This window comes from Rhea pennata, chromosome 1, assembly GCF_028389875.1.
Source record: "Rhea pennata isolate bPtePen1 chromosome 1, bPtePen1.pri, whole genome shotgun sequence".
Lineage (NCBI taxonomy): Eukaryota > Metazoa > Chordata > Aves > Rheiformes > Rheidae > Rhea > Rhea pennata.
In genome coordinates, this window is record NC_084663.1 from 192,170,192 (window position 1) to 192,187,232 (window position 17,041).

Consider the following 17,041-nt stretch of genomic DNA (forward strand, 5'->3'; position numbering starts at 1 on the left):
CAGTGATACTCTTTGCTGTTTCTGTTGTACTTTGTACAAAACCAAGTACTTCTCACTTCTATTTTCTGGGCACAAAAGACGTTTTAAAGACTACAGCTTGGCTGGAACTGGGAATTTTTTTTGCAGGGAAAGCAAACTCACGTGCTTGTCCAGATTTCACATCTTCAATCCAAACCTTCTCAGAAAATTTACAAGAATGTAACGTGATTAAAAATGCTGTATTTTTTCCCCATTTTTGGAAGTGATTGAACATTTTGTTAAAAATGTTCGAAAACAATTTAGCCTCACACAGATACCCTGTAATATCTTTTACTCAAGATACAAAAGCCTGCTTAAATTAGTAGGAGTTGATAATGTGAATCTTATTCACATCTTATAATGTGAATGCCATTGGAAAAAGTTACGTAAAAGTTAGACCTACTCTTTTAGGATATTTTTGTTTCTGAATTTGGAAGCAATTTCAATTTTTCCTTCCTCCATAAATATCTGAACTTTAATTTGAATAAAAATTTATATATGAGGTTGAAAGAACAAATTCTGCTATCCCTGAAAAAGCAGTTTTTCACTTAAATCCATTTTTGGGATTATATAAAGACAGTTTATTTTGTATCTGGGGCCGTTCCTTCTGAAAGTGGAGTCTCTGGATCTTCTGAATGGAAGAGTTAAAGAATTAGCATTGAGAGCTGCATATAAGAATATTTGAGTGCTCTTGTTTCTAAGTATGTATTTCTTTAAAGACTGTTACATGCAATACTATTTTAAAATATCCTTGCCATAGCTCAGTAACAGTATAGATTTTAAAATAGTATTTAGTTACAATCTATTTTTTTACCTTTGTGGTATGTTAGCTATTTTAAGTAGGTAGGGATATTTACTAGATTCTAAGAGATGTTCTTTGTTATAATATACTTTCTCAAAGTACACTAATGAGAATGAAGTTTGAGATACTGTTTCAATTTTGAAAAACTAAAATCAAAGGATGGTGTATGGATGCACATTTTTGTTGCAAAGATATGGGTTGGCTTGCTGATAGTTAAAATGACCATTTTAGTTTCAAGATGAGTTTTGTAGGAGGAGCTAATACCTTCTATTAGATCAGCTAGCATGTTTGGAAAAGGCAGGTGAGCTGCTTTAATCTTTACATCTGTTTTAATGTCAGTGCCTGTGCTCAAAGAAGAATGTTCAATTCCAGGGAATACATAATACAAAAGAGCTATATTACAGCAGTTTGTTCTTACTGCTACCCATTTCAGGCATGTGCACATATTGATACTTATTTACTGGTAAATTGATTCTGTTGTTACAAATATACCTCCTTCTCCTCCGTCCCCTATCTTCGTTCCTTCCTGGAAAAGTGGGATATAATCTTTCTTTGGGATTTAGACAGTGATGATGCTTCCTTCGCACAGATGTGCTTTTTGTTGTGTCTATGTCATGAGCCTGAGATAAATTTTATTTCCAAATACACGTTAGAATTTGTGTGAATCATCTTATATGAAATTGACAGGTATGTTCGTGTGTTTTAATTTTACAGATTTAAATACTATGAATTCTAAAAGAATTATCAGGCTTTTAAAAAGTGTTTTATGGTTTAACTTCACAGTTATGAAGCAAGATATGAACATTGCTGTAATAGTTGAAGCTTCAGTTTAAACTCCTTACTTAGCATTACTTTGTGTGGGTTGTGCATTTTGGAAAGACTATGTTCTTATGGTCTATTTGGCAATTGCTCTGTCTTTCCAAATTGCATAATTTTGTAAGATTATTCTTGCAAATGTACTTCAGTGTATTACATCTGTTACGTCTGTTATAGGTATAGATATAAATCGTGATTCATTCTGAACTTTGAGGAACAGTGACAAAATATTTCAAGAATAAACCTTGTTGATAGATTTGCAGGATTCCCAAATTTTTGTCATTGTTGTTTTTCTCTTGCTAAAAATATTCAAGCATGGATAATACAGCAGAAGAATTTGAGTAAGTGAGTTACTCTGCAGCACAGTGAGAAACAAAGTCAGTTTCTGTAAATAAAAGTAAAGATTAATGCAGCATTAGTTACTATGTGTTGATTCATTGGTTCATATATACCTGTGTGAAAACCTGAGGTCAGTCTGGCTCCTAGAAGCTGTGGGGGTGTTTCTGTAGAGTGAGAAGAAAAATCATGGCCCAGTCATTATTTGCTGCCTCTTTTATTAAGGCAGGTTAGTCCTTATTCTTTAATATGTGCACATATACAGTCAACACAGAGATATGAATGTGGAAGGCAGATACAATTTTTCTAGTATTACTAATTGGCAAACAAACTACTGTAAATAATAAAATCAGGTCATGTGTGAAATCATGGCTAGGCAACTTAATGAATATATGTTCCTGTTAAATATTGTATACAAGAGAGGAATCAATAGGAAAAAGTGCTATCATGTGTGGTGTATTTTGTGACATTGATGTCATTTATTTGCTTAAAAGAAAAAAAAATTGATTCTTTTGTGCTTTCCTGAAACTGCAATACATGCCGTACTAAAGGAAAAGACTAACAAAAATAAATATTAAACAATGTCCAGTAAAGTGGCAGTACTTTAAGGTCATGCTTTGCTTTCTGAAATAGCATTGCTACTCGTGCCAAGGAAGCCTTAATACTCTGGAATCAGGGGAAAGAGCAGGAAAGAAAAAATTAGAATGCAGCTTTGATCATGTTACTTGAGAGTTGCAACTTTAGTAGTTTATTTAGGTTCTGAGGAATCATAATTTTGTTGTTACAGATCTATGCTTTAAAAGCAAAAATAGACACCAACATAGTTGTGGTACATTGTAAAGTAATGTAAATTAATATGCAGTATAATGTTTTGGTTTTTTATTAACCAGGTAAAACTGAATGCTGAGTTCTTTTTGCAGCTAAGTTTTAAATGAAAGTGTCTAGCTTGGTAACTTGTTACCTTAGACCATTCACAATGTTTAAATTGTGATCCGCAACTGATTATTACTGGTGACAGGTGGCAAAATGTAACATATTCCTTATGTGGAATTCCTTTTGTGTCCGTAGGTTATTTGAGATTTGGCCAGCTCTCCTCTGTTCCTGCTGTCTCAGCATTAGTACATCCCACAAGTTGCTAATACAGTTTAGTTTTTGTAGCCTTTGGGTGTATTGGCTATTACTGAGTTGGAATAATTACCTAAACTTCTGTAGGGCAGTGAAATGAGAGCATTGCAATAGGCTGTGAATGTACTTTGTCACTGAGCTATTTTCTCTTCATAAATTTAAAGGTATTGTAGAAAACAAATTAAGAATAGTCAAGGTTTGTAATTTAACTTTTTTAATTAGATTTTATACAGTGCTGTGCCATTGTCTCACAAGGTTTTCCTTCAAACCTTAGTTTCCAAGGACTTTCCAATGGGTTGTTTATTTGTTTTGCCCCCCAAAATTCATAATTTTTTGATAGAGAATATTGAGATTTGGTGGAAATTGTTCTGTATGTTCAAAAGTTGCCAAGGAATGGCAATTCCTTGGGAAAGCAGATTAAACTACTTTAGTCAATGAATATTCTGAATTTATTTTTAAGGTATGCAACAACTAATTAAGAAAGTTTACATTTTTCTAATTGCCACATTATTAAAGCATTACACTTTTTACCTGAAGAGTGATAGATGACACTCCTCAGTTATTAATATGCTATCATGGAGAAGTGATTATTTTTCTCCTCATATGAATTAATACATGGAGCAATAATAAAATACATGGTTTTCTTATCACTCTATTCAAAGCAGAGTGGCAGAGTAATTCAGTGTAAAAAAAGCTCTTTCCTTAAGAGAAACTAAGCTATGAAAAAGTCTTCTCCCCCCCCTTTTTTTTTATTTGTTAGAATGTTCAGTTCTACAAGATGTGATAACAAATGCAGCAGCTCATTACTGCTAAACTAAGCGTGGTCTCCACTGATCATTAGACACTTTCTTTGTGTCGTCTTGTTGGCTCTTTCCTTGAAGAGTCAACTTGCTGAAGTTTCAGAAAAGCAACACTTTAAGTTGGGTGGGAGAAGAAAAGGATCATTTTCTGGGTAGTGAATTGCAATGGCTTATAGATTCAGTGGTTGGCAGTGCTGATGAGAAGGTGGAGGTGAGTGAAACTGTTCCCAGGACTGGGGGAGAAGACATGGAATTGGGACAGAAGAGAACAGGATCTTAAAGGAATATGTATGCTTATCTATCATCTTGACTTGCTTCAGTAGAACTATCTTGGAGAGGCTGTTGTAGTATTGGACTTTTTCCTGATAATAGGGAAACTGACATAAAATATTGCTAATTTTATTTTGTTGTGCCTGTTGGACCTGTATTGTGAATGTAGCATAGACAAAGGTCAGAAGAGGACTTGTTTAGAGTTTAAGGCACTGAACAAAGTTTTAAAGATGTGTTTCAGTATTTTAGCCGCATTTGAATTCCCTGTAATCAGATTGGTTCTTGGTGTAATTACAAAAGAGAATTGAATGGAAAATGCTAGTAAATATATTAAATGATCCTGAGGTGGGAAAAATACTTAATTTGGATTGGAATTGTTGAAAATACATATGTGTACTTTTGTAAACTGGTTTGAACTTTGCTCTAACTTAGAAATAGGGCATAGTTAAATTTTTTTTTCCTATACTCTTTCCTCTGTGTTTCCTTTCCCTCTCTGAAATAGAAAAGTTTTAATGTTTTTGCTTTCTCCTTTATTTAACAGTTTTCTGCTTGGCCAAAACTGTGATGGCATTGTATTCAGCACTGATGATTATTTTCGTCAGCAAGATGGATATACATATAATGCTGCTCAGCTTGGTGATGCCCATGACTGGAATCAGAAGAGAGGTGTGAATGTATAAAAGAAACCTTATATAAATTGTGCATATGGTTAGAAAATGGAAATATGGTATAACATTTATGTGTTAACAATATATATGAAACGGAGTAGTGCATAATTAGTATGTGATTTTTTTTACATTAGATTTTGCGCTTGTTAAAGGCTAAGATTTAAAAAGACAAAATCTCTCTTCTGTGCTATGAGCTGTTCATTTTTTACATTTGATAGTTGCATCTTGATGGCAGAACTGAATGTTTTTAACACTTCCATTAATTTTGAATGAGCTTCAGATGGGGAAAAATACTGGAAAAAAAATGGATACTCTGTTGGCTTGTGGCTGTTTCTCACTGGATATCAAAATGAAAATCTCCAGTTCTATATCTATTTAATCAATGTTTTTGATAGCCAAAAAAAAAAAGAGTGTTAATGCTTTTTTTTAAAAAAAAAAAGAAAGAAAGAAAAGAATTACATACTAATTATACACTACTCCTTCATATCTACTGTTTTTCTGCTGTTTTGTCTAGACAGACAGAACTCTATGATTTGAAGTATTTTGGAAGCTCTTGGTTTTATTTATGTGTGGATTCTTGAAATATATGAAATGAAAACTTCAGGGGAGTGGTAATCCTGGTGGTCAGGATTCTTATCTGATAGGAAGTCCAGATTCACCTTTCATGTAAATCACATCAGCTGCATCAGCTATTTATATATTTACTTAAAGGTATATGACTACATATTTACCTAGAGCTGTGTAAATTCTCTTCTCAGGATTGTGGAGGAAAACACAAAGATATCCTTTCTTTACAAGTGAAAAAAATAGGTGTCAGAATCAAAATTCATAGAATCATAGAATCAGTAAGGTTGGAAGGGACCTCTAGAGATCACCTAGTCCAAACCTCCTGATCAAGCAGGGTCACCTAGAGCATGTTAGACAGGGTTGCATCCAGGCAGGCCTTGAGTATCTCCAGAGGTTATTTCTTTTTCTTTCTTTCTTTCTTTCTTTCTTTTTTTTTTTTTTTTTTTAATGCCAATCTGTATTGGAGAATATGGGAAATGTGAGAAAAATCTTAGGTACAAAATGAGACCCATTTTGAGATTTTAGCAGAGCAGAATTTCAAACTGAGCTCTCAGATGTTTACAAGACTGAATTACATACCCTTGATACTGAAGCACTTGTGAAGGCTGTAGTGTCAAGAGCACAAATATTAGGAAATAGAAGTATTTTGCCTATGCAACTTTAAATATGAAATCAGTTTCACTCTTACAGAGTTATAAGCCTTTTAAATTCACTTTTCCAGCTTTGCTATGTCTCCCCTATTTTTGTTGGTCCTGCTGCTCTCTAACTGGAAGTTTTTTGCCTTCCTCATGTTTTAACAACGTTGATTTGGCAGGTCCAGTTGGATTTGGTTTCCTTTTTAAACTCTATACTGCTTTGTTTTGCTTCTGATAGTGACTATTAAAATTAGTTAGCAGCTTTTTTTATTTTTAAGTAAAACTTTATCTAAGCTGTTACCTCAGCATACTTAGCATTCAGATCCAGAGTTGCAACAAAATGAAAAAATACATACTATATGTTGGAGCTATAACATAGTCTTTCTTCATAGGCTTCTGCAAAGCCTGATTACCTTAATTACTACATTGGCCATTCTCTTGCTTCTTTTATGAATCTGAAGTACGTCTTTCTGTTTTTTGTTTTTTGTTTTTTTTTCCTGGCTTCTGACAGCCTGTCAGTCATCTTTTCTAGATTCAGGTTTTAAAAAAAGTAAATTTTGTGCCAGATTAATGAAGCCAGGACAATGTATTTGTAGCTTTCTCAATTGTTTCTTGAGGGATTCTTAATGCTTTGTTGAAATGTATATTACCTTTGTTTTTTTAGCTCTCTTCCATCTATACAGTTACTTCTCAGTCTTTTTTAATTTCCTTTCTTCCCATTGTATGAATAGATTACAGATAAATCAAAATATATAAGCCAGATCCCTCATTCTCCACAATCACTTGGTATTTTTTCCCTTGACATCCGTGCTTCATTCAGTGCACAGAGTGCGCAGGTATTCAATAGAAGTTTTTTTTTTTTTTTTTAATCCTTATCACTCAGTCTGGGTCTCACTTTTCATTTTAATGTGCGCTATTTTAACTTTATTTAATGGACCATTATGAATTCTCTCAGAAATTTTTTTGTGTAACAGTAATCATAGCATTTTAAGTTTCAGGTATTTCAGTTCTTTCTTCCAGTCCATCATCTAAATTCCCTATGAGCATTAGTGGTTTCATGGTCTGAATTTTACATTGGCAAACTAAGGTACAGTTACTAAAAATATCCTCCCATTTTGATATTAGAAAGATTCTTAATTGATTTATTAAGACTAAAACAGCCTTGGGTGTATGAGGAGAGAGTATTTTAGGCATCAGAGTAGTTTTCTATGCTGTGGAACTTAATTTCAGATAACCAACAGCTTTTCATGTTTTGTTGTCTGTGCTCCTCCAACTGCACCAATCTGAATTCTGTCCTGCAATCCTTAGGATGCTCCCACTGGGTAAAAAGCAATGTAATCTTCCTAGTCCTGTATTAAAGAGCATGCCACTGCACAAGTATCGTGCTAAACAGGATGTGTCATGACTGCATTCAGTATGCTTTCTGTCAGGTGGAGGTGCTAATTTGGATGTGCCTTCTTCCCAGGTGTGCTTTCATAAAACCTAGAAGCAGCTCCTTATTCCTGAGGTTTCTGCCATCTTTTGGATTTGACTGAAATTGAGCAGTGGCTTCAAAAGTCATTCGAGCAGAGAGAATGTGATTGTAATTTTTTTTTAACATCTTTCAGCAAGATTTCAGAAATGTGATGTCCTTCTGTGAAGATCACATGTTGCTTAATAGTTTATTGAAGAAGAACTCAATACCTGAGCAGAGGTCCCAGTTGTAAAGGAAGCATGTGTTAGCTGGCAGGGCTTGTAAACCTGGAACCAAGATAGGGTTTCATGCTGGGATCTCAATACTGGTACTTACAAGGCCTCAGGCTTTGAGCAGCTCTGCTATGTTGTTTTTGACTTACACATTTCCCATTTATCCCTTTGCATCAGTTCACTACCACCTCATTTTTATGTCTCTTGTGGCTTTTTTTTTTTTCTTCTAATTCTTTTTATTCCTGTATACCTTACACTGCTATTGATGATTCTGTGATCCTTAGAACACTTTGAGTCAGACCAGATAAGTGCAAAAGATTTCTAGGATGCGGTGTGCTTGCATTCACCATCTTATTTGAATTGCATAATTGTTTATTAACTCTCTCTATTTTTCATTTCAGCAAAACAAGCAATGGAGCAGGGAAAATCTCCAATTATAATAGACAACACTAATACTCAAGCCTGGGAAATGAAGCCATACGTAGAAATGGTAGGTTTTTACTTTGCAAGCCTACCTTCATGTATGATAAGCTGGTCTGCTTTGTTCAGAAACATTTCACTTACTGAAATCTTTAGAGACTACTCTTTGATACAATCAGTAACTTGTATAGCAATAATCCAGACTGATAAAAGGATTGATTAGACCTAATTTGCATAGCCTGGCATGAAAGTCAGGACAGGTTTTAGGATAAGTGAAATTCAGCATGTTACCACTGTCGTTAACTATGTATGTTTATTGTGGTCTGTAAGCAACTTGTTATAGTCACTGCTATACAAATTTTATAAAAGAAAGATACACGTCAGACATTTTTTCTTTCCTTGCTGCAGGCTCTAGAAAAAGGATACAGAGTGGAGTTTCGTGAGCCGGATACTTGGTGGAAGTTTGATCCCAAAGAATTAGAAAAGTAAGGTTTATATTACAGTAATCAATGTTCTTTTACATATTTGCATATATAAAAAGATGTAACAGCATGTATTTTATTCAGCTTCTTATTGAAATAAAAGCTGAACTACAAATAAAAAAATATTCTTGTATATTTAAATATGCATATTTAAATATACCTTTAAACAGAAGAGTTGTGGGTATCAACATGAACACACAGATAAATAGAAGTCTTGGCTGCTTGGCCATTGAATTCAACAGTAAAATTTGGTTGGACATGAGTAGAGAAATGATTGACCCATGTAGGAGACACTGTTTTCATAATGAATAATTTAAGTTATTTTAAGAAATTTGTTGCTATAAAACTTTATTGAAGCTGTGAAATTAATAGAAGGATAAAAGAGCTTATGGCTTTACAAAGAATGTATCAACATAGTTGATTTGTTCTGTCTACTTTTATGTAAGTATGTGCCAAAGAATAGTCCATTACTAATCAGTAAAGATTAAAAAGCAAGTTCCTATGTTAAGATTATTCCATTGCAGGATTTTCTGAAACTCCATCCCAGTCTTCAAAGGATGTGACTTTGAGTGCTGTTGGAGATAGGTTATTGGTCCTGTCAGTTTTGAGAAAGCCTGTGAAGCTATTTAATATTGCTGGTTGATTTATGTTTTGTGTCAGACTTATCTACTTCAGAAATGTGTGAAGTATCAGTCCATCCTAGGGAGATTTCATTGTTTGAAAGGCAATGTGATATATTCACGATTTAACTCAAGAGTTCTCTTACTGATCATCCTTTTATTTGCTCACAACTGACTTGGTTCATAATTGTTCTCAGCGTTGTAAAATTGCTCCTATAAAGCATCAAGCATGTATATAATAATCACATTACTGACTTGGCCTTTATTATGTTTATAAATTATAAATTTTATTAAGTTTGTATCTTTTGCTCCTAAGCTACCATTAACTTATTTTTAGAGACGGAGTCCTCTCTCTGCATGATGAGATCTAATACAAGTTTTTCTAATTTCGGGCACAGCACTGTTTAGTTAGGGAGCTGTCTTCAGTAATAGGGCACTTCTAAAATGTTTAGTGTGATATTTCCGTTGCATAAGACAAATTCATATTTCCCATGAAAATGCGTGTTTTCACATGGGCTTAACAGGTAACAAAACACAAAATGTTTTTGCTTTTTGTTACTATTTTTGTTACTATTGAATTGTATTGCTCAGTCATTAATTGTAGGAGATATTTACAGAAACCAAAATAAAATCCTTTAACTGTGAAGTGCTGCTAACCAATTCCTGTGAGTATCCTACAAATGATGGAAGTATTTTAGCTGTTCCAGTTGTTCTAAATATTTTTCCCTTGTCATCAAATTTAATTTACTGAGAGTTCAGGAAAAGTGCTGATGTAAGGTTTGGGATTTTTTTTTCTTTCATTGCTTGCAGGAGGAAGGTTATTTCTTAGGATTTCTTAAAAAAAAAAAAAAATATAGTGTGGCTGGGAAACAGACAAAAATAAAGAGGTTATTGCAGTCCTGGGATTCTCTGTATGATTCTGAGCTGAACATTTTGTGCAGTACTTGGGCAAATGCTAAGTTAATAAATTCAGATAACCTTATTAGTAGTCTGAAGCCTTAAAGGCTACTTCCATCCTAGAATCATTTAAGACTTTTTTTTTTTTCTTTCTGGGAGTTGGAATAAAAAAATACACTAGCTTCTACTTTAATTAGTTAGCATAGGATTTTTAATTATATTTTGGATACCTCTTCCTTTTATTTTTTTTTAAGTGGTGCTGTGTAGTCTGTATCGATGATAACTTTTATCAAGTGATAAAATACACCAGTATTCTAGAAGTCAGGTGTATTTCCAGATGCTGCTTCCTACAGGGGTGTTTCTGCCACCATTTAATGTGTTTTAGACATCTGTGAAACAGCTTCTTCTAAGGACAAAAGATTTTACTTGACAAGATTTTTGTAGCGTAAAGACAGTTAATAGTGACAAAATTTTACTTTTAAAAATAGATGCTATGTTCCTGCAAGCCAAACAAGCTTCCAAAGCATAACTGTCTGTTAGGGGTTTTTGCTAGTACATCTGTGTTTCAGAATGAGATGACTTTATACTCATTCAGCATAGCCATGGTACCAAAAGATGAGTGAAGACATGTCTGAAGAGGACGTTCTGGTATTAAATGACACAACGCTACAGATTTCCTTCATTTTTTTAATTGATTTCGACGCTTGATGTGATTTTTGCCATTAGTGATTGTATTATCCTGCCTTGTCCTTTAAGGGAAAGTACTAGTTCATTCTTGAAATGATTACATAACTCCATCCAGTTGTAGAAAAATGTGCACTTTGTTTTGTGCTCTTGAGCTGTAAACTTTTTCCAGCAGTACTGAGATATGGAGACTCCTGAATAACTGTGCTACCACCTGCTGGCATGAAAGGATGTGTACTTCCTCTTCTTGGTTCCTTTTGATCATTTGAGTCAAGTGCTTTTTAGAATCCCCGTATCTCTAGGGGATAACTTTTTCCTATACCATTAACCTTGTTCATATTTGTGAATAAAATTAAAGACTGTTAAGACTAGCTAACCAATTCAACGTGCTGCTGCTCCTGAATTTTTTATTTTAACCACAATGTGAAAATGTGCAGCAATTAGACATTGAGCCTATTGTGATGGTCACTCTTAGTTCTAGGGATGTCTCGCGGAAGAGCATTTGTAAGAGAAATACTCCACTTAAATTTTTCCTTCTTGAAGAAGAAAGTTGATAAAATGCATCTCCAGGAGTCAGCTGAATTTTAAATGCTTTTGAGATCACCAATTCTTCTTCCATTCCAGATATGAAACTAGAGCTTACTATCTGCAGCATGATTTGAAACCTCATCAACTTGACATGTACTTTCGTGTTGAAATAATACACACAAACTCCTGAGGAGGGGAAAAAAATCGATCCTGTAAAATGTTTCTATATGGAGTATCCTCTTTCTGCTGTAGCATGTTGTCTCCAAGTATTGATTTCTCCTTTATAGGAAGTCATAAAGTTGATAAGGGGACCCGTGCCCCTTCTGTACCTGGCAGAAAGCACAAAGAGGTGGCCGTATTCCCTAGCCGCATGACTTACAAATAACTAAGCTTGAACAAGGTTTCTTGGTTTCTTGTGTGATGTGTTTTTCAGTATTTGTTCTTTGAGATTCAGTTCTGTTAGACAGCTATTAATTCACTGACATACAGTTCATGCATGAGCTTTGTGGTTTTCTTTTTGACAGAGTCTGAAATTTTCTACTAACATGAATTTTTAGATCCTGTTCCGTAGATACTAAGGAGATAAATGCATTCTAATGCCAAAACATATTTTTAATTGCTTTTTAATCAGGTTCTTAATTGACCAAGTTATCAGGGCAAGTAGGAGCTATTCACTAAATACATTTTAAGAGTAGGACAATTCTTTTGGCCTCTCCACCCTTAAGTGAGTTTTAGTATATGTCTAAATTTTCTACAAGCATCAGTAAGAACTTTTAGGTAAAAGTATCACGAGCGTGCAGTTCTGGTCCAGAGCTAAAATTGGTCCTTATTTTGATATGGGAGTTTATTGATGAGAAAATATTCCATAGTTAAGGTTTTGAAACTATATAGTCATTTTTGTTTTTTGGTTTTTTTTTTAATGCTGTTTCTAAGTTTGGTTGCTTTCGTAAGTTGTAGTCTCATCATTCATCTCTACTCGCTAGCTAGTACACCGTGTAATATCTGATGAATATATAGAAAGCAAAGACCTTTCAGGATTTTTTTTATGTAGATAGTCCTGGTGAGTAATGTTGCATTTCTGCATAAAGAAGAAGAGCTGTATTATTTTTTTTATTATTTAACATGTACAATGAAGAATTGTTAAAAAATAAACCTTAACACGTTAAATCATGGAGGAATGAGAATACAGCGTAATGAAATCTGAAATTGTAAATGTTTTAGCATTTTCATTTCAAAATGTATGCAATTACTTGACTTAGTGATGTCTTCCAATTATGTACAGCTTACTGCTAGGTAATGCAGGAAAATGCATTTGGTTCTTTCAGATATGAAAAACAAGACAAAATTTGTGAAATTAGAGTTCTCTGAAAATTTTCTCCTTTTTTTTTAAAGATTGTAAACATATAAACATATCAGAAAACTTATTTAAGTTTTTATTTTTGTAGGAGGAATAAACATGGGGTCACTCGTGAGAAGATTGCTCAGATGTTGGAACGATATGAATATCAAATATCCATACCTATTGTCATGAATTCAGTGGTACCTCCTCACAAGCAAATACAAAAGCCACCTCTGCAACGAAGACATAGGTGGGGAGGCAATACAGACTCATGGAATTTTTTCAGTATTTCCAATAACTGATAACACAGGTTGCAGTCAGTTAATAAAAATCTGTTACTTGCCATTCTTAAATCTGTCTTCACCTCCAGTAAAATAGTGAATCTTCTGCATTTTAAATAGGCCTATTTTAACACCATTCCCATCTGGGGATTGTTTCTTTAATGGACTTGCATGTAAATAAAATTGTACATTAAATGTTTTTAAAATATATATTTATCACAGTTGTAATAACTTTGATTTTTAGTAAAGCCTTTGGAATAGTATGAAGTACAGCAGGGCCTTTCTTCATAAACCTAGGACAATGATGTTGTCATATATCAAGTAACTGTTGAGCAGTTTTTTAAAGAGGTTGTATTACATCTTTTAAGCAGAATTAAAGCCCAGAAGAAGAGGTTATTTATGTAATACCTAATTTTAATGATTCTCATTACTCTTAAGTCTCCTTATCTTTTACCAGATTTTTTTTTAATATAGTTGTTTCCTGGATTGTTGGATACTTTTATTTTAATTAGCATCCAGAATTTGGGCAATTATTTTCCTCTGTGTTTTTTTTTTTTTTTTTTTTTTTTTGTCTCAGAACTCATCTAGTAGCTGCAGGAAGAGTCTGCCAATGCTGTATTCACCAGCCTGAAACTATGTAACTTCAATTATTTTTTGAGTATTTTTTTTCTTTCTCTGTACTAGTATGTAAGTGTGATGGTGCCTGCATACCACCACTGTTTTTGTACTAAAACCGCTCAATTTTCCAGTTTCAAAAATAAATTCACATCTGTCTTCCTGAGCCAAGTTACTTAAGTTTAGCACAAAAATGACATGCACAAGGCATTAGCCTGTTAATTCCCAATCCACAGTTGGGATAAATCAGTTCAATAAAAACAGTAGACACAGTTCTGTAAAACTATGTTGCAGTCTTAATTTTGGCATAGCTAATATAATCTGTTTAGCACACATCAAAATACGAGCAAGCACGGAGATTGATTTATTGCTCTTTTTCTCTTAAACTGATAAATGAGTAAGATTTCACTTTGCTTGCTTTCTAACCACTTGCTGTATTAATAAAATATGTCTTCATTGTTGTTTTAGAAGTTCAATGTAAGTTTATTTTTAACTTTTTATGATTTTATGTACATGTGTATTATTACTAATCTATTAGTTAAAATAATTTATCTTTAGGCCTACCTACATTTATTTTTCTTGAATGAATAAGTCTTGAATAGGACATTTTGTCAAGAACATGCTTATGTAGCTGAAACGTGTCTGTGTGAGTGTGTGTGTTTGAAGGCTTTGGTTTTGATAATTCTAAAGCCAGCATGATTTTTTTTTATAGATAGCTTTGGATGGATCCTTAAAAAAATTCTTAAAGTGTGAATAATGGGAAGTTGAAAATTCAGCTATCTAATGAAGTATTTTTCTGTGTTTTTGCATACCTATTGTGCAGTTCTAAATTTGAACAACCTAATATATATCTAAAACAATGCTTACATAAGATGTCTAACTAACTGTCAGAGTTAGTGTGGAGCTTCACATTTTAGTAATTGTTTAATTAATTGAAAAATAATTTTAAAAGCTTCAAGAGTATATGGGTTATTAATGTTTTAAGCTACTATGTATTTAGAACCTAAAACTTTTCAACGATTTTAAGTATTTTCCCTCATTGTATATTATTTATACCAATTGTGTTACTGTTTTTTAGTTTTCTTGGTCATCTCTTTCCATGTCTCAAGAGAATTATGGAAGTCATTGTAAATCCTCAGTCATACTTAAATTATCCCAAAGTTTTTGTTTTTAAACATGCAAGTGTGCTCTATTTCAACTATGAGGATCATCAGAGGGTTTTTAGAGATTGATTTTATTTATTCATATCTATATTACTTTAAGCCATAATAAAGTGATAATATTTATTGAGGCTTTATGTAATGTTTACACAGTCTGCTAAGACATGACAAAAGAGAGCTCATTATTGGAATTTGATGTTACAAATTTTTTCTTCCATCTTCAGTTTTTAAAGGAGACTGAGATTTTTTACCAGTATTTAAGTGATATTTAAGTTGTCTTTAGTTGAATTTTTAAAATATAAATAGATGTGCATTATTACTAGTTTAAAAAAGATGCAGCGTTGTTGTGTGTTATCTTTTCAATAAGTTATTGATAGATGGTAAATGATATGCAAAGCATGTTGATCAGTGTAGGCTAGCCATTTACAAAGGATACGTAACAAGAACAGAATGCTTTACAACTTGGTACTGTAATCAAACACTTGTTATAAACTGCTTAATCTTAAGCTATATTTCAAGGTAAGTACAATGACATGGTAAGTGAAAACAATGGAATTACTATCTGATTGTGTAGTACTTGGTCTTTGTTTTATGGTGTGTTCATATTTGAGGATATGACAGTCATGGTTTGAGCTACTAACTATAGATAGGTAACTATAGATGTGTATATCGCTAAGCATATTCATTTCAACATTTTGTTTTCTCATCCTTTTGAAACAGAAGTGCAGTTTGAACCTGAACTTCTTTGTTAGAATAAAGCTCCTTAGTAATTGTTTTTTAGGTGAGAAACTAGTTGTACATCAGTTCTATTTTTATAAAGCTAAATGGAGGAAATTTTCTGTAAGTCGCATTATTTTCAGTTCCCAGGAAAAAATGTGTAGAAGTAACCAGCTGTCTCTTAAGTATTTAGGAGATGAGGTAGTAGCTAACAGGGGTTGTCAGGGTCAGGTCACTTCAAATCCGTCTGATCTATTTCTATAATAGTGGAGAAGCAACAAGTGGCATTTTTTTCTTTAGTAGGACTGTGACAGTGTCATTATGGATTAAACTTAATAAAAGCATTAGGAAGTGTTGGGCCTGAAATAGATCTTCACAGCTTCCTTTTATTTGATCGTGCTGTTTCCCCAGAGACCTATAGCTCTTCATTTTTGAGGTAGCTGGTCCTTGACCATTTAATGTGTGCCTTACTGATACATAATGCTGTTGTAACAATGCCATGCTATGCCAAGTCACATATTGTACCTATGAAGTATCTTTTTATTCAATTGCATTGGCAATCTATTTAATGATATTAGATATTTTCCTGGTTTTGAGCTACTAATTGAATTCAGCATCAACTTTTTTCTTTTTGTTCCTCAAATGGATATAAGACTAACTTCTCTTTAATTACATGGATCAGCCTGTTCATCCTTTTCAAATTGGCCTGACATTCACTTTGAACTTATTTTTTTGGAGCATATGGTTGCGTGTTACCTTACCTACTGATTTAAAAAATGTGAATTCAGCAATGGAGGTTGTTTAATCTCTTCCTGAATTACCAGTAGACTCTAAAGTGAATAAACAGCCTTTTTCTCCTAGGGGCTTTATTGTATCGTTAAAAAAAAATTAGTCTTCATTTAATCATAGACCTATAATAGTGTTAGGCTGTCCTTTTGTTCTTGATGCTTTTGATTGTTTTTGTATTTTTTTAATCTGTTAGCTGTAGGTTTTGCCTGATACGTTTTTCCTTTTCTTTATTTTGCATCTTCTATCTTTCAGTATAACCAGTATTGAGTACATATTCTTATTTCTAGGAATATTTTTTTTTGAAATTGCTCTTACGGTTTTGAGGTTAAAGAATAAAAATAGCTTTGTTTTAGAATAACTATACTTAATTGTAACTAGAAAAGAATATCTAGCCAACTCTACTCACCAATTTTATTATGCTTTGTAGAAACAATCACTTCAGTAATGCTGTCAGTTTTAGCATGGCAAGATTGTAATGGGATTTAAATAGGGCTTATTTGGGAACCTGATAGCAACTTGAACTCTGTTACATGCATAATAGGTTACTGAACAGCTAAACCACATCTTGCTCTTACCATGAAGAGTTCCTGAAGGATCATGTAGCTAAGGTAGAGTGGACAGGCTACACAGCTTTTTCCGCATCTAACACTTTTCCTGATAGCTGCACTTAGAATCTAGGATGAACAGAAGCTTTTCATGGCTAGTGAAAATAAAAGTGCAGACATCTGATCTTTTAACTGAAGTGAGAAAGATATACAGATTTGAGCTCCATTTTCAGATTATAGA

At 33.3% G+C, this 17,041-nt stretch overlaps 1 protein-coding gene across 6 annotated transcripts in view; it reads left to right on the forward strand.

Moving 5' to 3' along the window:
- Window positions 1–17,041, forward strand: part of N4BP2L2 (NEDD4 binding protein 2 like 2) — a 43,980-nt gene that overhangs the window by 7,516 nt on the left and 19,423 nt on the right. For 4 of the 6 annotated variants that reach the window (XM_062567129.1, XM_062567127.1, XM_062567130.1 and 1 more), the window contains exons 3-6: window positions 4,709–4,833; window positions 8,125–8,213; window positions 8,552–8,628; window positions 12,800–12,943. In XM_062567129.1, coding sequence (XP_062423113.1) covers window positions 4,709–4,833; window positions 8,125–8,213; window positions 8,552–8,628; window positions 12,800–12,943 — 435 coding nt within the window. The other 2 variants (XM_062567131.1, XM_062567132.1) reach the window with 2 other exon arrangements.